At 38.5% G+C, this 27,284-nt stretch overlaps 3 protein-coding genes across 3 annotated transcripts; 1 reads left to right on the forward strand and 2 right to left on the reverse strand.

Annotated features, from left to right (window-relative positions):
- Positions 1–3,883: 3,883 nt before the first annotated feature.
- Positions 3,884–6,356, reverse strand: LOC105043973 (pentatricopeptide repeat-containing protein At5g27110). The gene is given in 2 exon segments (XM_010921728.4): positions 3,884–5,541; positions 5,544–6,356. Coding segments are annotated over 2 exon segments (2,088 nt in total). The 5' UTR covers positions 6,256–6,356; the 3' UTR covers positions 3,884–4,165.
- Positions 6,357–8,887: 2,531 nt separating this feature from the next.
- Positions 8,888–10,686, forward strand: LOC105043972 (probable methyltransferase At1g29790). Its single transcript, XM_073255506.1, is given in 2 exon segments — positions 8,888–10,127; positions 10,130–10,686. Coding segments are annotated over 2 exon segments (1,185 nt in total). The 5' UTR covers positions 8,888–9,017; the 3' UTR covers positions 10,205–10,686.
- A 3,867-nt stretch (positions 10,687–14,553) lies between these two features.
- On the reverse strand, positions 14,554–26,681 carry LOC105043970 (DEAD-box ATP-dependent RNA helicase 5). The gene is given in 15 exon segments (XM_073255507.1): positions 14,554–14,998; positions 15,989–16,081; positions 16,178–16,342; positions 17,127–17,220; positions 17,411–17,479; positions 18,345–18,412; positions 18,513–18,569; positions 18,672–18,757; positions 21,649–21,727; positions 23,598–23,678; positions 24,029–24,136; positions 25,323–25,447; positions 25,950–26,216; positions 26,219–26,472; positions 26,474–26,681. Coding segments are annotated over 15 exon segments (1,773 nt in total). The 5' UTR covers positions 26,605–26,681; the 3' UTR covers positions 14,554–14,902.
- Between the last annotated feature and the right edge of the window lie 603 nt (positions 26,682–27,284).

Raw genomic sequence — 27,284 nt, forward strand, 5'->3', positions numbered from 1 at the left:
AGATGAGAAAATCAATTTTGCAAGCTAATCAAATCCAAACTGTGTCCTTTAAAACAGTATTTGGATGTCTGCACGTTTATCATCGAGAGAAAAATCCAGATATACGTTTAAATGGGCACATTCAAAAATCGAGATATTTTTTTTTGTTCAAATAGACGGCCATATCAATATCAAAATATCTTATAAAATTAAAATATAAAATAATAAATCAATAAGAATCATCTCATCTTTAGATTCACTGTTCGGAATGTTCTGCTATAAAAAAATACAATTCAATTTACTGTACTGTTTATGATGAACATAATGATAATTATTTCAAATAAATATAATTTTAAATTATATTAAGTTTATCTCTACGCTGACCGCTTCAATCATGAACCATTTATATGTATTGTTTTTTTTTTTTTTTACGTGTGTTTAGTTTTTTTATCCATCGCCATCTATTTTGGGTCGTGGTTGAATTGATCCATTGCGAAACTGATTGATTTGGTCTAACAAATATTTTTTTCTTAACAAATATAAGATAAATAAGTTTCATGGGAATCGGAATGTATGATTGGCATGTTACACAGAACATCACGTGGTGCTCGTGACGTACGGTGTAATTAAAAAAAAAAGGAAAAGCTGCCGGTCGACTCTGAGAAAAGCTAATCTAGCGGGCGATGGGAATGGGATGGGTTTGGCTCTAACGTTGAGGTCGCTGGCTCAAGAAAAGACCAGCCGTTGGTTTTCTTTGGCTCCGATGGGAACGTAGGCTCATTTCCAACGTTCTACAGCGTGGGCACATGTAAAACTGCACAAGGCGATCCTTCGTTTAAGACGGGAAAGAAACGTGATGGAAGTCGTAAACTTATATCATCGAACAGGAAAAGGAAAGGACTTTAAAATAAAGGAAGCATAGACCAAGTAATAGCAGTGGCTGGGTGCATACATAGGGCAGAACGACGCCGGAGTTCCTGAAAGCTTCGATGAGCTTCGCCTTCTCTGGATCAGAAGACAGAGTGTGTTCTCTCACCAGAGCAGAGGTCGGGTGTCCCAACCTCACGCTCGCCTCCATGAGGCGCTTGCCGATGTAACCGGTGCCGCCTATGATAAGTATCTTGCTCTTCTCAGCCATTGCTCCCGTCCTCCTAGTTCTTGGCTTCACTGCGGAGGATAACAAGACATGATGGTAGTAGACGTACAAAGCCTTCAACCGAATCTAAGAAAACCTGAGTCAAAATTAGAAAAATAAAAAAAAAGGAGGGTGTTGGGTGTAAAAGTAGGAGCAGCAAGCTTTATTAATATAAAATAAAAATACACTGAGGGAGTTCCATCATTATTTAAAACACATACGATCTGAACAAAATGGGACCCAAGATATAAGAGAATTATGGCACATTTAGTAACATATATAATCATACAAAAAGATATGGCATCTTCTTGGATTAAATAAGATGAGAAAGTCAATTTTGCAAGCCAACCCAATTCAAGCTCTGTCCTTTAGAGCAGTATGTTGAACGTCTGCACATTTATCACCCAAAGAGAAATTTACGTATGCGATTAAACGAAATTCCGAACTAAGCACACCCAAAAATCAAGATATAGTTCGTGAGCATGACGGCAGCTTCCCATATGAATGAAATTTTAAGTTGCATTAAGTTTATCCAATCACGATCCATTGTGTGTAACACTATATGTATCTTTTTTCGCATTGATTTAGCTTTTTTAACCATCATCGCTAAACTAGTGCATTTGATCTAATAAATATTTTTTTTGAAAAAAAATATAACATAAATAAGATAGATTTTGCTACGGTATTTCAAAATCTCTTTTGATCATTTTATTGTTAATTTTTTTTTGACCATCTATTTTAAGATAGACAGTATTAATCTATTTACCAACAATCAATTTAAACTAGTCATGTGCATGGTTGGTACAAAAAAATAACTCAAATTTTAGATACAATCTCAAAATAAAAAAATTAGTGAACTCCATTTCTCCTCCCTCCTCTCCCCCTCTTTCTCCTCTCTCCTTCGTGATAGAGCACTGTCCTTTCTCATCGAAGGTCGACATGTGGTGGTAGGGAGGCAAGCAATGGACTCTGTGATGGAGAGAAAGAAGAAAAGGAGCAGCATGTAGCTTCGAAAAAGCAAGCGACAAAAGAGCAGGACAAAAGGGAATAGTGGGCCTGAGTGGTGGAAGAAAAAAAAAGATGGAGAAGCAAGTAGTAAGAGATGAATGACGGTAGTGGAGAGGTGAACGATGGATCCGATTGGTGAAGAAGTGGGCTAAGGAGGAGGAGGAGGAAAGGAAATGACTACGATGGCAAGCCCGAGCAGCAAAAGAGAAGGGGGTGAAGAAGCGAGCGGCAAATTTGATCGATGTGGACATGGGCCGAGAGGAAGAGAAAAGAGGATGGCTTTGGTAGCAAGCTCAAGTTGGTGGATAAACGGGGAAAGAAGATGACGACGATCGAGAGAGAGACGAGCAATGCGGAATAAAATTATAAAAAAAATTTAAAAAATAATTAAATATAAAAAATAATATAATAAGATATTTTTTATAATAAAATATTATTAAAAATATTATTAAAAAATACTGTAGCAAACGCCAAATAAGATTCATGTGAATTGGAATGTATGATTGGTACGGTGCACAGGCCGTCACGTGGTGCTCGTGACGTGGGTGTAATTTTTCAAAGAAAACCAGCTGTCGGCCGACTCTGACAAAAGCTAACCTAGCGGACAATCGGAAAGGGACGCGTTCGGCTCTAGCGTTTAGGTCACCCCAGTTACAGAAAAGACCAGTCGTTGGGGTCACCTTAGGTTCCGATGGGAACGTAGGCTCATTTGCCAACGTTTCACAGCGTAATGCTATAGGGCACCCGTAAACCGCACATGGCGATCCTTTTTTTAAGACGGGAAAAAAGACGTGATCTAAGCTACAAACTTATATCGTCAAACAGAAAAACGGCAATTTTCTACCAAAAAAAAAAAAAAAAAACCGTCTAGATGCCAAGTCAATAGTATAAATTTAATAAATCTTTTGTACTGATTTTACCTGCATTTAACTTTAAACCAAACTATTATCAATCATTATAATAATTAAAAATCATTATTGATGCTAAGATTTTTAATATTAATATAATTATTAAAATTATTACTGTCGTGATGATATGATAAAAATAATCTAAAAAAAATAACACACGCCATACCATATGGAATTAGATGGTATGGGACATATGATTATTGATGTATGGTATAGAGGTATTCTGATATTCATTTGCTGAACCATCCTTATACAAGTACAATGATAGAGTGGCATTTGGTACAGAGCCCAATATCAAAATAGCATACTTCGGTATTATCTCTTTTATTTTTTTAAGATAAAATAATAGTTTTTTTAATAGAACAATTAATTGTGGGTAGAATTTTAAAAAGAAAATTTTATTATTTAAAAATCATTTTAAAAAAACATATACTTGAAGGTAATGGTCCTAATTTACGTTATGATGGTCCGTCATAAATAGCTGTTACTTTAGCAGGTATCAAAAAGCGTCACAATGATTATGATGATAGTTATAATGTTTTGATCTTGTAAGAGGATACTCACTTTTTTCGGGGTACTTACAATTTTTTTTCTTGCATCACTACTTTCAGATAACACAAAACCGTGTGATGCATAAAGGATTGGTACCTCTGACCCTGATCATGGAGTGAATGAAGTCTGACCACCAAGAATTGGGATACCTGAAACTTTCTTCATCACCCAAGTTTGTACCATCATCTGTAATCCAATATCTCCTTAATTTTTACTAGTTGTTACCAATAGCGCTCCTTTTCGCCACTAGCTTCACGTTCTTCTAGCCTTCAAGAAAGAATTATCCAATGATTACCGGATCCATATTTAAGGATTGCTTTATTCTTTGTGTCCAAGTCTTCATTGCCAAAAATACAGATTTTCTGAAGAAGTAGAAACACATCCTTTAATATCCATCCTCTCATCAACCTCTACTGCAAAGGTTCACAAGGTCAATATGTATTGCTTCAGCACTTCAAATATTTGTTGTCTTGAAGCTCACACCCGGGCCGAATACAGAGATTTCCAGACCACAGGTTCGGGGGCCGACAACATAATGCTGTTTCAGGAAATCAATTTTGCATGCTCAGTCCATTTGTTCCATTCACTTTCTTATTTGCCGAGGTTTATCCTTCTCCATGTGTTCGGAAAGACTACCGAGCAATGAATATATAAACTCAGCTTGTGGATGTGAATCATCATTCACAAAGAATTGGTGAATTCTTTTTTCAATCTCAATCCAGCTGCAACCAGGTTTCTTCTTTAACCCTCTATCTCTAATCATTGCTCTTAGCTTGCGTACATCATCCCATCTTCCAGCAGAAGCATACATGTTCGACAGAACTATATAAGTAGAATGATCATCCGGATCCATCTCAACAAGAAGCCTAGCAACTTCCTCTCCCAGTTCCAAATTCCTATGCAAACTGCATGCTGAGAACAGTGAACCTAACAAACCAGCATCTGCTTTTAAACCAGGTGTATTTTTAAGTATACTGTAAGCTTCCTGCAACCTTCCCGAACGTCCAAGAAGATCTACGAGGCAGGAGTAGTGCTCTATGCCAGGTTTGATTCCATAGAGCCGTGTCATCTGATTGAAATAATAACGACCTTCGTCAACCAGTCCTCCATGGCTGCAAGCAGAGATTGCTGCAAGGAATGTGACACGGTCTGGTTTGACATTTGCTTTCTGCATTTCACTGAAAAGCTCCAAAGCTTCGGTGGATTGACCGTGCGATCCATAGGCCATGATCATGGAAGTCCATGACACGATGTCCTTCACCGGTAACTTGTCGAAAACTAATTTTGCATCTCTAACTGCACCACATTTCGCATACATGTCAACAAGAGCACACATGACCATCTCATTGGATTCCAGACAGTGGTCGCTTACTTGCTTATGGATCTCTCTTCCCTGCTCTAGAGCTGCTACCTGGGCACAAGCAGATAGAACACTGGCGAAGGTGAAAGCATCTGGTCTCACCCCATAAACTCTCATCTCATTGAAAAAATCCAGAGCTTTAAAGTAACAGCCTGCTGTCACATATCCTGAAATCATCACATTCCAAGAAACCACATTTGCTTTGGGCATGGTCTTAAAAACTGACTCAGCATATGCAACATTTGCACATTTGAAATATAGATCAATGAGCGAGCTGGCTATGAAAATATCAACATCTATAAGGTTTCTTAATAAATAACCATGAATAAATTTTCCACGTCGCATGTCAGAAGTTCTAGAGCAAGCTATCAACAAGCTGCTCATAGTGGTTGAAGTGGGCCGAACTCCTTCCATATTCATCCTCGAGAAGAGCTCCAAACATGAGTTGCTGTCCCCTTTCAAAGAATACCCACCAATCATCGAGTTCCAAGAGACAACACTCTTAGTCGGGATCTGCTCAAAGACCTCCCTAGCACTCCCCAAGCAACCACATTTCCCATACATGTCCACAATTGCCGAACTAACAAACCCATCCAATAAAATCCAGTTCTGACCAACTCCTCATGCACTCTCCATCCGGTCTCCAAATCCAAAAGCCTTGCACAAGCAGAGAACACGGTCGTGTATGTCACTGAGTCAGGCTTAAAACCACAACTTTTCATCATTCCAAACACCTCCAAAACCTTCGACGCCTGTCCATCCTGGTAATAGCAAGACATCACCGTATTCCAGCATGCGACATCCCTCTCAGGCATTTCATCGAAAACCTGAATTGCCGATTCATAGCGATGACATTTTGCATACACGCCAACGAGGGAACTCGAGACGACAATGTCAGATCCGAAACCCGATTTCAGCACGTTGGCATGTATCGACTCTCCTTTCTTGGCAGCAACCAATCCCCCGCAGGCCTTGAGAACACTCGGGTAGGTATAGCTATCAGGTTTAAGGCGAGGGAAGAGCAGGAGCCTATCAAAGAGATGGAGGGCTTCGTCGTACATGTGGTTCTTGGAGTAGGCGGAGAGGAGGCCGTTCCACAAGGAGATGTCTGATGGGTTCCGAACGGATTCGAAGACCAGCCGAGCCGCGTCGAACAGGTTGAAGGAGACGTACAAGTTGATGAGGGCTTTGGCGAGATAGGTGTTTGTGTTTAGGCCGAGAGAGATGGACTTGGAGTGGAGGAGCTTCCCTTGGGCTAAGGATTTGCCGGCGACGCAGGCTTTCAGTAGACCCGAAAGCATCTCGACGTCCATTTACACTACAAACAAACATCCTTCGCCGCCTGGAGGCGGGACGGGGAAGCCTTAAATTTTAATACCGGCACCCGGAGTGACGGAACCAGTGCTGAATGGTCTGGGCTACGTTATCGGTTCTCCTACCGCGAGTCTATCGATCCCACGTTGCAGTCGAGGATTGATACCTGAGACCCAGCCTAGCCTAATCATATGTGAGCCTGTGAGCCAGGGACTGGCCTGACCCAAATTCAGGGAGCTTTCTAATTTAGCCTATGAATTGGTCTAAATTCAGTCTTGACTCAATAATATGTTGGACCTAAATTTGCAATTCAAGTCTAATCCAACAAGTTATTGGTTTCTTCTTTTTTCTTTCGGGTTCAAATTCAATAATTTGTTAACTCTCTGTCGAATTTTTGAGTTATTATTGCCTATTGCCATCTGTGCAAATAGCCTCTTTGCTAACTTGAGAAATAATAGGATCCGGCTGCAAATGGAACAAGTTCGATGAGAGATGGGCACATGCCAAATCCTATTTGTACTTGAATTTGATCAAAAACAAATAAATCTAGGCCTAATTTACTTTACTGGATTGGATTGCATGAAACTATGATTTATTTTATTAATGCATTAGAGTTTTTTATTGAATTCAATCAAGAATATTTCAGATGTAAAACATGATAAGTATGTATTGATTTATTACTAGACATGTTATGCAGTATAGTAACAATAATAGTATGTAAAACTATCAAAAACATATTGAACAAAAGAATTAATTGACAACTGCATAAAATATAATCAACAGCACAAATTGATTATACTATTCAAAGTTGCACCTTTCATTTCTCAGAAAAGTAACCAAGTGATACTATAACCTTCAATAAAAAAAAAAAAAAAAAAAGCAAAGAAATCAAGTTAGCTTTGAAATACACAGTATTACTTTTTTCCCTGATTAGTTTGTATTTGGATTGGGGTATCTGCTAGTCCAAATCTAATTCATTTGAAAAGTAGATTATTTTTCAATCCAAAATTGCTCCCGTGAAACACATACACGTACACTTGATCCAAATGTTTCAATTTGGATTATATATATTTTTTTTTCTCGAATTGATTTGGATCCAAAGTAGTAGCTTAATTTTTAAAAGAGAAAACAAGCCTTTTATCGAGTCGGCTCTCAGCGATTAAGTTTGCTAGTGAATGTTGAGAGTTCACTATTAATTGTTGAGACATGCGTACACAGAATTCTTTCCCATTGGAAAGGAGAAAAAAAAAAGCTTGTAACCCCCAAAAAAACCAAAAAGCTAATATTATAGATTAAATAGGTGGTAGATCTTTTCTGGCCGGTTCCTGACCTGTCTTGGTGCTTCGGTATTAGGTGCATGTTATAAATTTTGTTTCTCCTTCCGGTATATTATATACATCATACAGAAACAAAATTTAGTTGTCATTGGAATTGCATCTTAGAGACACCTATGTGTTCGTATTGTAAGTGTTAAAGATATTAAAGATAAATGGGAGTTGGAACATAGAGCTTTTTACCCTCCCACCCCCACACTGACGACCTTTAAAAGAACAAATATCTGTTAAAAAGGCGATATAAATATGCACAATATGTGCCAATCCGGAATATGGTACTTCAGTAAGCCATACAACGAATTAAGAATAATTCTTTTAATAATATACAAGATCTTCAATCAGTTAAAAAAAAAAATGGAGAAAGATCATGTCCTTCTATCACAAATCTGATTGAGGATTTCTTGAGCACATGGAGTTTTGAATGGAGAAAATATTAATGCCATGTCTGCTTCAAAAAATTGCATGTTCAGCTCGTGAGAAGTGGCAATAAAAGCCTTCCGAGTAGGATAACCACAATAGTAGACTTCAATTATTAAGTAGGTAGTGGATTGAGAAAAGGACATAGAGAAGACATGAAAAGATAGGCAAGTCTAGTGATACAGATCTCACGCCCAACATCTTTTGAAGGCTAGCGAAAGTTGCAAATTGCCTTAAAGAAGAATTTTGATACAATGTGAAAACAAGTCGGTGTCCTGCGTACAACGACTTGAGCTTCACGTATACTTTAGCTACAACTAAAAATTTAAAATAAACAATAAGATACATAATTAACTATTCAAAGGTTTTATTAGTAGTATAATTTTATTAATGATATGCTAGGAAGCCACACCTTAGCCTCCAGAGCTTCGATTGCTAGAGTTCGCTTGAAACCGTGCTCCTCTCAATCTAAAACTTATAACAAATCACTTTTCTCAAAAATTGCATAGCGTGTAGTTTAATATAAATCGCCAGCAGCATCATTTTTTCCAAATAAGGGGAACGCGTCATTTGAAATATAATATCCCAAACTTTTTTTTTTTTTTACAGAACAAAACTTACTGGTTTCATTCCGACACTTGTCAGTCAATCTGCGCATCAAGTTCTTACGATCTTCATAAGATGAAATGTCAAAAGATTCCTCTTTTTTTTTCTTAAGCAACCTTTCCGATCAGACCACGGTTTTACTGATAATTTAGTTTAGATCCACCTTAACCCCTAGATCTGAGTAAAACCTTATCTTAATCCCAACCAGCTACTATTATAAATCCCCTTTTCTTTTCTTTTTTTATTAACTAACAAAAACGCGTGGCCGCATGCTAGGATGGAATCCCCCACTTCTCAGCCTTCTCCCACGAGTCCACAATCTACACTCACATTACTGAAGAGTGAGGGCCAAAGAGTGAGCGGGGGGGAGAGGGTAAGTGGAAGAGAAAGAGGAGGGGCCATCGATGAGGAAGGAGAGAACGGGGATGGGGATCGGAATGGGCCTCCATCTCCTCCTCCTGGTGGCCATGGTGACCACCAACATCCTCTCCCTCTACCACCTCTCCTCCACCCGCAACAACTCCCCGCCTCACCCCCAAATCCTAGATCCCGCCGCCGCCGACGTCCCCAACCACCTCCTCCAGCAGCTCCACAGCATCCGCGCCACCATCACCCACCTCACCCGCCTCCGTTCCTCCCCCTCCTCCGCCTCTGCCTCCTCCTCCCCCGCCGCCTCCCCGTCGGAGCTCCTCCTCTTCTCCCACGTCGGTCCCATTGCCTCCGCCTGCTCCAACCATCCCGATCTCCTCCATCGCTACATGAACTACACCCCTTTCGGCCCCTGCCCCCGCGATCTCCACTCCGTCGCCGAGCCCCTCCTCCTCCGCGGCTGCCACCCCCTCCCCCGTCGCCGCTGCTTCTCCCCTACCCCACCGAAGCCCCTCAACCCTTCGTCCCTCCCCTCCGATCCCTTCCCCCCTTCCCTCCCTGACGCCGCCGTCCTCTGGCCCCCCGCCGCCCCCTGCCGCTCCTTCTCCTGCCTCCCCACCTCCCTCGGCTTCGACCCCAAGACCGAAGCCTTCCGCTTCCTCTCCGCCAAGTCTTCTCTCGATCTCCCCCTTCCCCAGCTCCTCTCCCTGGCCCGCTCCGCCGGCGCCGCACCGATCCGCCTCGCTCTCGACGTTGGAGGCGGCACGGGCACCCTCGCCGCGCACCTCCGCCTCCTTGCCAACGCCACCGTGCTCACCACCACCATGAACCTGGGCGCCCCCTACAGCGAGGCGGCGGCGCTCCGCGGGGTCGTCCCCCTCCACGCGCCGCTCCAACAGCGGTTCCCGGTCCAGGACGGGGTGCTCGACCTGGTCCGGACCGGGCACGCCGTGAACCGGTGGATCCCGGCGCCGGCGCTGGAGTTCCTGCTGTACGACGCGGAGCGGGTGCTGCGGGCCGGGGGGTTCCTGTGGGTGGACCACTTCTTCTGCAAGGGGTCGGATCTGGACGCGGTGTACGCACCGATGATCGGGCGGCTGGGATACAAGATCATCAAATGGGCGGTGGGGAACAAGACCGACGCCGGCGCCTACGCTACGGCGGGGTCTACCTCACCACCCTTCTCCAGAAACCACTGCCGGCCACCGCCGCCAAGGCGTGATCAGGGATCGCCGGAGCTTGTAAACTCCAGAGGGTCTCAGGTCGCATGCGTTTTCTTTTTGCGGCTAAATAGAGCGAAAATTTTAAGGGCAAAAAAAAAAAAAAAGTGTAGATCTTGGGTGGAGGAAGAAAGAGGTGACTCGGAGGAGAAATCATTTGGATACCTAACGGTGACGGGACCGCTTTAAATGGCTGACAGCGGAGTGTCGCCGACCACGCAGAAAGGAGCACAGACAGATGCGGGAGCCGCGAGGACACCCTCTTCTGCCGTCTAATTTGGTAAGCTTTTGGGTTGTTATTGCTGGTATCAAAATTATAGTCAGATTGGTTTGTTTTGGTGATATCTAGAGGCTTTTATAATTTGGACGGTAACACGGTATGACTGATTGGGTTACAAGCAAAATATCTTTCTGGGATTACTTTGTTAGATGTATGTGTATATCCACATGTTTTTTTATTATAGGATGAAGTCATTGGTTATTATGTTTTGATTATTGATGACTTGCTTGATATTGTCGTAATTCCTTCATTTAAATGTGTCTTATTACACAAATTGGAAAGGCTCATGATACGAGTCAGTAGTTACCTTGCCCATGATTCTATTTAGGGGGTGGCAATTGTATAGGGATGGGTTGTAGATAGGTTATATCAAATGCAATTGGGTCACATTTTAAATCTGAATTTGATCTATTTAATAAATAGATAAGATTTAGAATTTGAATCTATTATATTTAGTAAGTAGGTAATCTGTTAAATCTATTTAATAATAGATCATATCTAGTAAATATATCATATCTTTTCTTTGTCTCTCTCTCAAGAGATTTCTATTGATTGTTTTTAAAAAATATATAAAATTATCTAAAAAGCCATGAGCTCTTCTTGATATGTTTACAAATGATCTAGGACATTCATAGATCAAAAATTAAATAAATCAACAAGGCCTTAACTAGCATAATCTCAATTAGAGGTGTAATTGAGTCAAGTCGGGTTGAGTAGTTGGAAGTTCGAACTTGACTCAACTCAAAATATTCGAACTCAAAATTCGGCTCGAGATTGATCAAGTCTTAATATTCTAAATTTGAGTTCGACTCGATAAAAAATAAATGAAATTCGAGATTGATTTGACTTAGATATCAACAGAGCATGCTTAGACTTGAGTTCGAGCCTTAGCCTAGACTTGAGTTCGAGCTTAGCTATATATACAGCCTTAGTATATATATATATATATATATATTAAAAATATATATAAACTCAAGTAGGCTCTGAGCCTTTGAGTCGAGGATCCTGTTATTCAATTTCGACTTGAAAAACTATTCGATCTATCGGACTCGATAATAATCGAGTCGGGTCGAATTTGGGCTCAAGTCGGACTCAAATCGAGTTTGCGAGTAGTTTGACTCATCTGCACCTTTAATTTCAATCTAGTTTATAATAATGTTATTTTAAATCACATAATAGTAGAGAATTTAATTTTTGAAAAAAAACATATATTATTTATTCTTCTTTTTTCGAGAATAATTAAAGAATTCAAGAGAAACATGGCAATACAAGCCATCTATAAATTTCTAAAAGTAACAAACTATTTTTTAGAAAAAATGAGTAACCATCTGTCTCAGAGAACTTAAGAAAGAGGAGGAGAGATATGAGGGGTGGGATACCAGAGACAGTCTAGAAGTTGGGCTAACGTGGAGGAAGTGGGAGAACATAATGCTCCACTGGATGGCAAGGTAGGTGGAGGGAGTACGGGGGTGGAAGTTGGGGGCTGATGCAGGGACCGAGGTCCTTGTGCTGCTAATCAAACATGTAGATGATGTTATGCTCATTGAAGGGCTTCTTGCGGAATAAATGGGCATGTAGAAGATGTTGACGAAGATCTTATTGTAGAGCTTTGTCGAGCGGATGAAGACGGTGAAGCAGCCAACTAGGTCATCGACAAAGAAGCTCAGGCCAAAGGACCTAGCTATTGGAGCCATAGAGTGGCGTCTATTGGAGATCGAAGCCATAGAGCAACATATAGCAGACAAGAAGGTGAGAAGTCTCAATGCCTTCTCACGAGCTCTGAGCTCAATGTGGTATTTGCAAGAAAGGAGGAGATGTAGTGTTGGTTTTGACTTCTGTGGCAAGAGAAGAATCAGAGGTCAAAGAGATTTAGTTCAAAAAAAGAAAATAAAAATAGAGAGAGATTGTGGTGAGAGGATAAACCTGGGAGTAGGAACGTAAGCTCAAGAAGTGGGACAGAATGACATGCTGGTGCTACTGGAGATACCCTAGCCTTAAAAACTTGGAAGGGAGAATCGTGGAAGGATTCTCCAGAAGGCATTGAATAATTGGGCGGCGGCCAATGGGCAAGCTAATTGGGTTCAGGCATAGACGGATATGACAAATTTGAACCCAACTTGACTTGATTAACATTAAGTAGATTAAACAAGTTATATTGTTAGAACCCGTATCTGACTCATTTGATAAGCATGTTAAACAAGTTGAGCTATTTACGATCAAATCTATTTAGCCCAAATCCAAATATATTTGTTAAAGGTCAAATATCAAGGTGATGGACTGGGTTATTTTTTGCCAGCCATAATTCTATCATCTCCAAGATAGACCACCTTAACTGTTGGGCCACACATCAGAATCAGTGGATCTAAAGATCGTAGGTCTTCAATTAGTCTTTTGGCGTCTGATTTGACCTATCCTTGATTTTTTTTTTTTTTGGGTTGTACCTATCCTTGAAAATTGCTAGCCATCGTCTAAACTTGTAACTCTATACAAATTGAGTTGATAATACATGATCCAACTTGTGGCTTTTGGCTTTGGATGTAGGTGTGAAAATGGATAGGGTAATATTCATTCGCATCTATTTTCGTATCCAAATCTATTCAGATATCAATAAAAATTCTAGTGTCCGACTAATATCCATATCCATATCTGTTAAAGAAAAATAGATATGGATATAAATAAAAACCATCTGATTTGTATCTAAATATCTGATTCTAGTTGTCTTATTTAATTTTATATAGCACTTACAAATTTTTAAGAAAAAATAAATAAGTATATTAACATGATGTTAATTGATTTATTATTCACTGAGAAAGATTTTTTATTTTATACTCATAAAATTTAATTATCTGAATTATATCCATATTTATGTTATACTTTGCATATTGAATTTGAATCTCTATCTATTTAAAATGAATATGGATATGAATTTAATCAACTGATATCTATATTCGTTTTATATTCATCAAATAAAATAAATATGGATATAGATAATTGGTATTCGATCCGTATTTGATTCAATTTAAGTCATATTTGGATGAATTGAGTATAAGGGCTCTAATTAAGTATTTTTCTCAAATATATCTGGCCGTTCAATCTTATGGGGTGCAAATGAGTCAAAATGCTACAAATTATTCTGCTTGACTGGATTCAATTATTATTAACTCAAATAGTTTGAATAATTTTGAAATCGAACTCGAGTAGTAGAATATTCGGCTCATAAACCATGAATCAATTTGAGTTTATATACATTTTCAATAATATTATTTTTATTTATAATATATATTATATATATAATATATATATATATAAATATAATTAGTAAATTAAAATTTGAATATGACTTGATATTCGAATCGAATCAATTTCTAGTTTTATCTATTTTTTGTCGAACTAAATTTGAGCTTGGAAATTAAGACACGATCATATTGAATTTCGAGTTTGAATATTTTCAATTGAATCAAATTTAGCTTCTAGCTGCCCGATTCAATTTGACTGGATTGCACCCCACAGGCCATAAGTTCGCCACAGGCTTTGTTGCTATAATACACTGTTGGAAATGCTGTTTACACAATGCGATGTAGGCAAGAAATCAAAATTTAATAGCTGACCTTTCTCCGTGGACCTTTGCCTACGGTACTGCCGACCTTAAATACCACACGGTTTCACAGCCAGATGTTCCTTTTGTATCACAGCTTACCAGGTAACATCTCCAAGGAGCCTGGCTGCTAATTCTCATCAATCGGATCAACACCTGTTAGCGGTCAGTTCTATTGAACCGAAAAATTCAGGTTGCAAGTTGGTTACGTCGCATCCATCCTGATGGGAACGGAACGCAAATCATCATGGTCCACTGGGTCTCACAAGTCCTGGGGCATCAGTTGAACATATAAGCCCGACTTGCCACATGGTTACCATTTTTGATACTGATCTAATTTCTACCTGTATGAGACACCTAAAGATTTAAGAAGACTCGGACACAAATCACGTCTACGCTGTAATTTCATTGCTACCAAAATTGTTGATATTTTCATGATTTGTGTTTACCATGAAAAACAATTACATATTTTCAGATAACTCCAAATCATCAATCCACATCCTATAACAGACAATTTAGATAACAAAAAATTCTAGAGAACTCCAAATCATCAGGCGTAAACAAATTTAGATAACAATAAATTATAGAAAAATAACAAACATTCAATGAAAATACGAATATGCTTAAGCCATCCCAGCAACTTCGACCATGCTTCCCACGCATTAATTGTAGCATGGGTCCACTTCAAATTCGAGTACGCAGTAGCCATGCAGGCTTAGGATCTATTGAGTGCAGGACCAGGTGATGGCAGATTTAACCGAGCAGTCAAACAAGTTAAATGCTGCTCGTCCTGATAACGGGCAATCAGAGGTGTGGTGTCGCTAATTAATCTTCATCATCTGAGTTGGTGAAGGTAATCTTTGTGGACTTGGGAGCATCCGCTGTAATTTCTCTATAATGTGATCCATAAAGCTTGGACTCCTGCATAAGAAGAGATATAAAGTGACATGAACTGATGGCATGCATGATTTAAGTAGCCTGCTTAAACGACTGGAACTCACGACATGCATTAAAAGAGACTGGAACCCAGGCGGTTACAATATCAGTTCAGCCCTTTTTCTTTTTCCTCCTTATCATTGAACCTGTCATCTATATTTCCTTTGCTCGTCATTGAGAAAATATTAGATCAGCTTCACCATGTCAGCTAGCATGAACAATCAAGATAACAAGTCTTCCACATGGAACTTAAGCACGCTCTAGAACTGATTGCAATACATATCTTCCAACAAACTCTAACAAACCTCCGAATTGTGTTTCAGAAAACCCTTCATTTGGATCCTCGAATATCCAAATGTTCATTCACCCAGCTTATGGACAGATGTTAATAGTTGTAAGTTTAATGTCTCTGTATATATTTTAAAAATAGCTAATCCCAACCACTCTATTCAATATGTCCTCTCAGAATGCGATCACAGTCCAATAAATTGGTCGAAAAAATTAAAGTTTATCCTAAATAGTAGGCAAAAACAGAAACAACCTATAGCGTAGCTTATAAATTGTTCTTTCATTGAATTTTCAGAAAAAAATTGCATTTCTTTAAAAGTCCATGTATGTCTATAAATCGGCTCCCATATTTGATACCCCAAAAAATAAATAAATATATATAATATATATCAACGATCTAAAACTAACCAGAGGGAAGGAACTCTTACTGTACTTAAACCAACCAAGTATGTGAAAATTTGGAACGCATGAGCTTTATTCAAAACTTTTTCCTTCGCATGAGTGCTAAATTTGGATTTTCCCGAAAATAAATTTTGTATTTCTTTTAAAAGCCCATGCATTTCCACAAATCAGTTGCCATATTTGATGCAAAAAGAATCATCTAAAACTAACCAGTGGGAAAGAACTCTTAGGTACCTAAACCAAACAAATATGTGAAAATTTGGAATGCATGTGCTTTATACAAACCTTTTTCTTCACATGAGTACCAAATTTGGTAAGGGCTGCAGGAACAATCTGCCCAGCTTCTCGGAGAACATTGACGAGTTCTCCAGCAAGGCCCTACATGCAGCCAAAGAGGAAAGGACATGATGTGGCTAAAAAAATTGTAATGTATATACTACTGAAATCTAAAAGTACAAACATATTTTGGAGTACCTTGTTCTCCTGAGTGAAGAAGGTGTGCGCAACTCCCTTCTTACCAGCACGCCCTGTCCTCCCTATCCTATGGACATAATCTTCAGTGGTTAGTGGAAAGCTGTAATTGATCACCACTTCAACATCAGGGATATCCAATCCTCGGGAAGCTACATCAGTGGCAATCTACAAAAGTTTAGATAGGAGCAAACCAATAAATCCATGGATGGGAGGATAATTAAGGTCATTTGACAGAAGCAAGTTAATGACATCATATTTCCACTAAATGACACCATATTTCCACTAACATTGGAAACACTAGTCGTTAAGTAAATACAACAATATGGGCAAAACAGTGTTTTATGCAATATATGAGTAAAATTTGGCTTGCATTCCCTCTGGTTGCATGGGCTGATCTGATGACATATCATAATAAAGTGACAAAGAAATAAAAAGTTTCAAGCAATCATTTCCCACAAAATATGAGGATGCTAGTAAATATTTAAGATAAAGGAATTGAATGGAAAGTTAGCATTTTCATCATGTTGTTACCAAATGGTAGGTACTTGAAAAACCAAGCTAGAAAAGCTAGAGTTCTACAGTCCCAGAAAAAAAAAAATCATCCAGATCACATTGCTTTGATGTGCTTTAGAAGGCAAGATCTCAGCACCACCTGCTAACATAGCCCAAATCAGTTGCATCATCCGCATGCATCCCTAATAATCCATGATAGTTTGATTTGTCTTTCTTAGACAATTGCAACAGTCGAATATTAAGCAATACGAGTTGCAACTGAGGTTCCCAGTGTGCACCGCCATATGAAAGATGCTCAGTTCAAACCATGTTCAAGTCATTCACCATTAAGGTCCTAAAATGAAAGAAACTACATATTTTCTTGCATAACTTCGCTATTTTTGTTAGCAGTTACCTAAACCCAAAATTTGATAACTTGATCCAACATACAACTCACCATTAAAGGACATTTTCCCTCCTTGAATAAAGATAAAGCCTTTGTTCGGTCATGTTGAGCTTTGTCACCATGCACAGAGACAACCTTCCAGCCCCTTCAAAACCAGGTAATATTGTAGAAAGATCATTTCATCAACTTAAAAGTTTACATCAACACAAATAGCAGAGGCAACAAAGCTAAACAGTTGGCAAATGTTTACAAGAAATATGTATCAATATTCAGCCATGCAGGTGAAAGGGTGTTACATACAACATTGATAAGAGAGCAGGCTGAGTAAATAATACCTCTTCTGGAGCATATTCTCAACACGAACTGCTTCCTTCTTGTACAAGACAAAAACCAAAACCCTGTTCCTGTCACAAATCACTTTTTTCGTCAATAGGAAATGGTTCATGATCATAAAAGATGGTAAAGAAAGAACAGCATGAGTGGTTTCTTTTCTTATTAAGATTTTTGGGATACATTACAACTCTCAACAGTGTAATGCTCATGATTCAACCAACATCTTTTGTTTTTTTTTGGTGGGGGGGGGGGTGTTACACAACCAACATCTATTTAACCAAATGACCTAATGGCTTTGAAGATAAACCATAACCAGAAAGCCTTACAAAATTGTATTGATCAATATAGAGAACTACAATGGAAAAGGTGGTCAGCAGAATCAGCTGGCCAATAACCAGCTAGAGAGAATCAGCAGAAGTTAAAATGAGAACACTTTCACCCCTTATCATCGATCATTGTCTTTGGGTGAAATTGGTCAGCGAAGTCACGGTTAGGTCATGCAGTATAGGCCATGGGTTAGCCATGATATGTCAGGTTGAGGAGTTGGCCCATGAACACATAGGGGTCAAAAGTACTGATCCAACATGGGGGTCAAGTGTAAACTGAAGGTTGCAAATGTTGTTGAAGTTGACCCAGCCTGAACCCAACCCACTCAACCTACCTGACTCATCGTCATCCCTACCTTGGTCCACTAAATGACAACAAACTAATAAACAAATAAAAAATATATGTTGGACTTATGGCAACTTCATACAGGCTGCAGCCTACAAAAATTCCAACTTTACCGCCTCTATGGTCAGAGTGAGATGTTTTACTAACCATATAGTGACTTCAGAAAATGTGAGTATTTTGATGAATTTTTATTCAAGTTCAAATATGTAAGGTCAGTGAAAGAGACCTGGTATGGAATATAAAAGTCTATACTACCATCAATACCTTTGAGATTTATGGTATTTTTCCAACACCTGAATTAAACGTGAATCTCGTGAATAATCATCCAAGACCTACATATCAGCAAGAAAATATTTATGCCACTATACATGAGTACACCAATAGTAACAGCCTAATGAACTTGGCCTTTGCTTGAAATATGATCAGGCAAACCTCAACAATCTGCATCACATCGTGATTAGCTGCAAGATCCTGTGATCCAACAACCACCTGAAATTCAGTGTAAAGCGCATCAGGATCAACATATAAGCAGGAAGGTTCCAACTTATATAAAAATTGATTTTTTTTTTTTAAAAAAAGCAAGAGGCACACCTTAACAGGGTTTGGATCCATGAATTCTTGGGCTAACTGGTGAACAGCAAGTGGCCATGTTGCACTGAACATTACCATCTGGCGGGCTGCATTTATGAAAACTTATGAGTCTAATCTAAATGATATCTCATATAACAAATGACAGCCTATATTCTTAATCTCCTGCAACATTCTATTCTTTGCAGGTTGGAGAACTAAGAGTCAAAGCAACTTGAGATTAAAAATATGAAAGCAGAACAAAAACCAAACAGATAATAGAGACATGTCTAATCATGAAAACTACTAGTGAGGATGGAACTAGAGATGATTCTGTTCAGACGGAAAACATGAAACAGAAAAAAGATGGCATAACTTACTGAGAAATACATGGTCATTCCCAAGATGAAAATACTGACCCAGTAGATATAATACCATCATCAGAATTGATTTTCACTAACCATAAACTAACATATTGAAACCAAAGCAGAAATGAATAATTTCTCATTCTGTGAAAGACCAAGCAAAAACCAACCAAACTCGGATAATTTGGTTATATTTTACAGTGGCAAAACCAGTATGACATAAACGAAGAGATAATGATGCTTCCTTAAAAAAAAACCTGAACTCAAAAGAAGGAAAAAAAATCTAAAACTTCCAGAAGATAATGTTGTCAGAAATGTAGATTATGTTGTAAATCATACTACTGAACTCAAAAGCCTGAATAGCTTAACCAAGAAAATTATATGGAAGCAAATTACATGCAAAGGAATCAACCTTATCATTCATAAGCACATGCTGAGATTGTAAATATTACCCAAGACAAGCAAATTAAGGAGAGTTGGGATAGGTATATAATAGAATAATTATGGTAACAATGAAAAGTTCTCTAGCGGGCATAGCTCACAACCCAAAACAGTAGGGATTGTCAACTATATGTCAACAAGCACTCCAGTAAAATTTTGATTTTCACATGGAGTCGTTTAGATTTTATAACTACATCCAGTTGCTAAAAGGGATGCAGCCATGGAAACAGACATTGGTCACATCATATGCCCTTTAACAAAAAGAGTGTAGGTAAAGGAGAAATCTGTTGGACCACTATGCCATAAAGTGCATTTTTAGGAAGCATATAGCTTGCATCCTAGTACCGTCATAATAAGAATGATATTATATATTTATTCATTTACCGACAGAGAAGTGGCCATGGGAATGGTTATTAGTTCTAGAATCTGCCCTGTAAGAATAAAACAGTAGGCAGGGCAGGAGCTCAAAAATTCCTGGGAGTTTCATTCAAGATTCGACATTTCCTGAAAAAGACTTTTCATTCAGAAGCCATTCTCAATCCATCCTTAAAAGTATAAGACCCCAGTCAAGTCAGTCTTATCCTCGGAGGAAAACTGTCATGCTCCAAGAAGTGCATCCTGCAGAGAGGGTTTCCTAGTATCCTAAAGTAAGAATGACATCCTACAATGCAATACAGAGAATGCATATTAGAAAGCCTATGAAAATGGCTTCCTAGGAACCACTCGATAGGTTAAAGCACATGCAATGCATGAGAAGTACAAGTCAAAACGTCAATGAAGAGGGGAAAAAATTCAAAATAAAAATGTAAAATGCCCTTTTTTTTAAACAAAAATCCTACTGAACTGCCATTAGATGTGAGATAAAGGTTGGTTAAATGTTCAAGTCAAGGAGTCACGATCAAGAGACTGCTGATCACTTAGGCAGATTGTTCATTTGTTCTTTCTGTAAACTTACAAAATAATGCCACGGTCTGTACTCGCATGAGGCATTTTTGGCTTTCTAACAAGTACAGTTCATCAATTGTAGGTAACATCCATTCATCTGGCATGAGTCATTTTTGGCTTTCTAACCAGTAACAATGCAACAAAGTGTAAGGTAACAATTAGACAATACACGAACAGAGGAAGAGACCTAAACAACCCATAAATTACAAGCTTAGCCTGAAAATTAGAGGCTCTTCTTTTTTGTCACGGAAGGGGTAAGATTTGGTCCATGTATTCCAAAATGTAGATTTTGATCAGTAGAGTTGAAATTTAAATTTATAAAGACCGGCATAAACTTTGGCACCCAGTTTGACAAACTGCAAGATATATTATGAGGCATCTAACTGGAGAGCACACTTAATCATGATCTCTATGACATTCAAAGTGCTTAAAATTCACAAAGAAAACAAAATGCACCTCTGCATCAAATATCAAAGACAGGAATTGTTCTCAGTTACAATTTAAATGCCTTGATTTTACTTCTAAACGAGGAGTATCAAAATCTAATTCAAGGAGCTCATACATGTTTTGATATATGTAAGTCATGATCAACATTACATTGTTTAAATATATGCATTCTTGCATCCAAAGTCACCTCCCCCTCCCCACCCTCTCTGTGTACGTGCATGTATGCATGCACGCACGCATGTTTGCACATGCTTGTGCCTGTACGTGTCAGTTTGCACATGCATGCAACGCAAATAGAGAGTGCAGCTCAATTGCATAAGCAACAATTTGTCGATATATATTTCAATCAAGAACTTAAGTATTGCATCCCAGTGGCCTGCCAAATCAGCAATAGCATAGTACTATGTGTCCATGGCAGTGCTTGGTAGCATGCCAAGTACTAGCACACAGCCAGTATCATGCCACCACTTCATACCATTAAGGCACTAGCATAGTATGTGTCCTGCCATGCCAATCAGCGCTTAGTTCCATGATCCCATGTCCTATTTGCATGTGATTTTATGGCATCATAGTCTTCTATAGATAAACGAGATCTATAAGTGACTTCTGCAGAGATTCAATTTATGCACATATACCATTCCATCTATAAACTGGTTAGTTAAAGACACAGCAAATAGCTTGCCTAACTGAAAGGAATATCTCCAATCCTGCAACTGTTTCTAGTAGAAAAGCATAAGCTGAAACTTGTGCATGATGGCAAACCAGAACTGATGATAACAAGAAAAGAATTGAAAATCACAAACCAGGGGATGTTTGGCTTAATATTGAGCGTACTTCTGGTTCAAATCCCATGTCAAGCATTCGATCTGCTTCATCAAGAACCTACAATATTCCATGTTTAGTTATTGATGAAAAAAATAACTTGCATCTGTAAAACTAACTCAAGTGGTTTGAAACAGTCCCATTAGCTCCTCTCACACACGACAACGACAAAAAAAAGCAACAAGAGCATAACAGGATACTGCTTTGTGACATATACTCTGCATCAAGATGCACAGACATGCCATGTCATGGTCTGAAGAAAACAGCTTTATGTCAATGTCATTTAGCAAGCTAGTGGAATGCTTGTATTCAAGTCATACTGCAGTCTAATGGAAAGTTTCCTGCAAACTAGATTAATATTTCTGAAAGATTAGGTAGATTACCAGATATAATTCATATTAATGGTAAACAATTTAAGATAGATCCTGAGATAAATGTATTTGTATACCTTCATATGTGTTCAGCTGCCTAAAGTTTCTTACTTAGTGGTAATTAACTGAATTCATTGTGGCATTAAAAGGGAGGATGGACCAAAGCAAAGTGGGTAGGCATGTAGGAATATGCATGTGTGTATCCGTCGGGCAAGCATTATTTAATGCTTGACATGTACACCTTAAATTTCTTGAATAATTTGTATTGGTCAATAATTTTCTTCGCCATTAAGACCAAATTTATGAAGAGAGGCCAGTACTTAAATAAATTAGAAGCTATGAACTTGTCATATATTTTGAATTATTAAAATCCTAAAAAAAAAATGAAACCAAAATTTATTTTGGACCACCAGATTATGTGTTTGTTCAAGTTTCCTAATTGGTCCAGAGTGCTACAAATATCAGAAATGCAGTAAGAAAATCACCGATACTGAAGGACCTTATCAAGTGTCACATTAGTAATCCTAGATGAATAATAAAAAGAAGCTTGATGCATCTAATGAAGGGATCACACATCAACCGATATTAAAGATCTGACATATGATCCACAAAATAGGAAAAATAAGAATAAGATTATAACTATAGCCAGCAAGCATGTTCTGATAATTTCAGGTGAACACTATGAATCCTTCATCACCATATGTTCCTACACAGAGTATACTCAATGCTAGCTCCGCCACATCCTTCTTATTAACTTCCATTTATCTTAGATTTCCCCTCCCATTTATTATTCTTCAATACAAATTTGTGGTCCACACCTCACTGAGGCCTCTATAGATTTTTCTAGAACATTTCTTGCCATCTTAATAGCCATCCACCATTTTGTCCTTAACAAATGCAACTCCGTGCTTACTATTAGGCGATCATTCCTCACCGAATTCTTCTTATTTTACCATACATCCACCATCCAGTTTTGCCACTCGGTTTACCTACTTGAACCTTCTTTCTGGCAAACAATTAAAACCATATTTATTCTAGACCTTGTCAATGTCTTGACCCTTAGAGCCACCCCTGAAATACCATGCGAATAGAGAGTGTGGCAAGGGAGAGAGGGGTGTTGCATGGAGCCAAGGAGGAAGAGAATAGCCAAAGAAGGAACACAGGTTTCATAACTTGGTTCCCCTAATGAGCTTGCCTCACAAGCCAATCTTGAGCTAGAAGTCACACTCACTATGTGAGCTAATATTGAGGTAACAGAGTTACAGCACCGACCAATACTCCAAGAGATTAACAAAGTGAGACTCATCAACACCCCTAGGAACAAAAAAGGGCACAAGAAAAGGGTTATACAAAAGTATATGCATGCAACTTCACCATGAAACAAAGAAACCATGAAAAGCATCACAAAAAATAATATTAACTGTCAATCAAAATATCTTATTAGTGGGCCTGCCAAAACATGCCATATCACTTCTGGATATAGTTTTGTGTTATGTGTGCATGTTTGGCATTTGCATGTGCATAAATAAGTGGAATCACCAAGAAAACATTTGACTCACCACAAAAGTCACCTCCTTGAGGCAGCAAATACCCATTTCAATCATATCTTTCAGACGACCAGGGGTCCCAATAACTATATCCTGGGAAGCAAGAAAAGTGCCAAAAGCTGTCAGATCAGATGACCCGCATTTCTGATAGTTCAAAAAATTCCTCATAAAGAATTCATGACAAACATACAGCTTATTTAATACACACAATCGCATCCAATAGATAAAAGCTATGCATGTATATCACATGGTCACATGATGGATTCTAAAAGTAGAATTTAGAATTCAAAAATAATCACTCATTGCATCTGCCCAGAAACAAGCAAAGTTTTCAACAATCTGACCTAAGATTTAAGCATGATTATAGCAATTATCTTTCATTAATCAATGATTTGGACATAAGACATGCACAAAGAACAAATATGTGATCATGAATGTCTTACAACTCCAGATTTCAGAGCAGAAATTTGTGGTCCTTTGGAAGTCCCACCATACAGACAAACTGATTTGATGCCACATGGAGTCCCAGCATCACAAAGGACATCCGCAATCTGTCATCGAAAAAATAATTCAACTTTAAAAGCATGTTATGTCACCAAATTATAATCCAATCCAATGAATAAAGTGCATAATTAGGAGGATGCAGGGAACTAGGGCTGTCAAATAGGCAAGCTGTTCATCATCAGCTCCTGTTCAGCGTGAAATACGGCTCAAAATGAGCTTGTTCATTAGCAACAAAGCCAGATATAACCTAAAATTTTGAGCCACAAATACAAACAAGCTGAATAAAAGCTCAATCCAACTTACTCATGTTCAGCTCAAGATGGCTCGAATGTATAAAAATATAAATATATAACAGAAACATATATTTTTATTTATACATTTTTTAAACAAAATTATTGAATGAAAATGATTTTGTTTTCTAAGTTGTCGGAACAATGCATGATGGCTGAGATCAATAAATAAAAATTGATAGAAGTTAATTTATCTCAACCATCTCAGCCCTTGTATCAAATCCAATGGTTAAGATCAATGACTCAAAATAAGTGGAATAGGACATTAAAGTGAAGCCCAACAACTAGCCCTGATCTCTCTCTCTCTCTCTCACAAAAGTCATGGTGAGAAGTGAAGATATACAGGATCTCAATCTTGTTGCCAATTATGCCAACTCTGGCCATCCACCTCAATTGCCTGGCCAACCTTCGCCTCTACTCCACCGAGAGCTTCTCACTCTAGCAAAACACCCTCTTTCTTCCACGGATGAGGGGAACATGGAGGGACTTGGGCTAGGGAGAGCATTAATGAGTCACCTGTCAAGCTACAAGCTAACTGAGCCAAGCTTGAGCTGGCTCACGGTTTAACAAGTCAAGCTTAAGCAAGATCTTCTCAGCTCATCTCAAGCTTGAGCATGAGCTCACTCAAGCTAGTCTACTGGAGGATCTAGCTGAGGTCAGCTTACTCAAGTTCGGCTCATATACACCCCTAAATGGGACATGGAATACATAATAAAGAATCAAAGATTCTTCATAGAGCTCATCTAACCTCAGAAGAACAAGTGAAACGAAGCATGGAAGATTTTATCTGTATATATAAGATATATCATGCAAGAGCTCATGTAGATTCTCCGATTATTTAATTGGAACTCAAAGTCAGGGGTCAGGATTTCTGTCTGAAACAATAAAAAAACCTATGAAATCTGTGAGAAAATGGAACCAAGCAAACTGGAATAGCACTTACTTGTTGAGCTAGCTCCCTTGTAGGTGACAGAACAAGACAGCGAGGAACAGCTTTCTTTGATGTTTTCTTATTGTCCTTCTGCAAAATGTGCATCAGAGCTGGAACACCAAATGCCAGAGTTTTACCTACAACACAAGCATTCACGGTGAACCCACTATAGATACACCATTAAGTAGCACAGAGTTTAAGATGAGAAAGCAACATTTTCAAGGCATGGACTAACATAAAGTGCATAGGCAACAGAGACTCGCTTTACATACTTCAGCTACCTTAACTGTGAAGCTTCAGGTCATAGCAAACCAGCATTAGCAGACAAACTGGTTACACAAATAGACAGTAAAATTCTTACCACTATTATATTAAGAATCTTGATGGGAAGAAAACAACAGAATTAATTTCAGCTACTTTTGACATTAACTCATTCTAATAAACATTTTCCCGTAAACTCAGACCCATTTAAACAGCACACGCTTGGCAATAGCTAAAAGGGACCATCTATAAGTTTGCTAGTTCATAGAATCAAATAAGTAAGACTAATAAAATTTCCAAATGAACAAAACAATGAATAATTCTAAACTCAAGTTATTAAACAAGGAAACCGAAAAAACAAGAATAAGGAAGGGATACCGGATCCAGTTGCAGCGATCCCAATGAAATCCCGCCCATCCAAGAGGAAAGGCCAAGCATGTGACTGAATTGGTGATGGTTTGTCGAAGTTCTTGCAGCAGTCAAGAACGTCACCTGGAAGCCCGGAATCGGCAAACGATCTCAGAGCCTTGTACTTAGAATCCTTCGTGTTGTTCCCAGAGACAACCACAGCACTTCCTCCTTCCGATCCCTCACTCACCTCCTCACCCTTCTTCCCCTCCTCCAACTCCGTTTGATCTGGCTTCGCCCTTCGTCCGAGTCCCCATGCTTCCTCTTCTTCTTCTTGTCCTTCTTGTCCGATGCTTTTTCTTTCTCCTGCTTATTGTTCTTCTTCTCCTTTTTCTCCGAGTTCTTCTCGTCGGCTTGTGAACTCTCGATGGGATGGAGCTCCACCTCCGCAAGCTTCCTCTTCTTCTTGGATTCTTTCTTTCCGTTCTTTGTGGGATATAGGTTTAGGGTTTCTTCTGCGACGAAGTCTCCATTCTCGCATCCTCCGCCCCTCTTTCTTCTTCTCCTTTTTGTTTTTCTTCTTGCTCTTCCTCTCTGACCTCTTCTGCACTCGTTCGCTGGCTGGGATTTCTAGGGTTTCTGGTTCGCCAGAATGGGGAGCGGCGTCTTCAAATTTTCTACCCATCGTGGGAGGCGAACAAGAGAGGGAAGGAGCTGCGGGCGGTTTTTCTAGGGCTTCGATGTTCCGAGTGCACGTCGTTGACACGTGATAGTTGGGAAATTCTTTGTCCACCGCGGGCAGCGTAAGAAATCCGACGCACAGTGGTTTTATGTTATTAATCCATATAGCTATATTTTCAAATATATATTTAATATTTATAATTTTTTATTTAAAAATTTTAAATAATTAAAATATTTTTATTTTAAAAAAAATTATAGCATCTTATATTCATATTACAACATTCTGCGTACAGAAAGTCACAATTTTAATGCAGAATATCATAATTTTTTTTAAAAGATAAAAATATTTTTATTATTTAAAATTTTCAAATAAAAAAATGAAACTACAAACATTAAATGCATGCTGAAAAGTGATTGGATAAAAATATTTTTTTTATAATATAACATCCTGTAGCATATTATGACATCCTGCGTCAAATTATGACTTTCTCTTGAGTATATTACGATATCTTGCTTGTAGAAAGTCATAATATGCCATAGAATGTCATAATTTTTTTCATAAAATAAGATATTTTATCATATAAAATTTTTAAACAAAAAATAAAATTATAGATATTAAATATGGGTTGAAAAATGGTAGCTATGTGGATCAATTAATCACATAAAATAGTACGCTCCACATCG

Source organism: Elaeis guineensis, chromosome 4, assembly GCF_000442705.2.
Source record: "Elaeis guineensis isolate ETL-2024a chromosome 4, EG11, whole genome shotgun sequence".
NCBI classification, from domain to species: Eukaryota; Viridiplantae; Streptophyta; class Magnoliopsida; order Arecales; family Arecaceae; genus Elaeis; species Elaeis guineensis.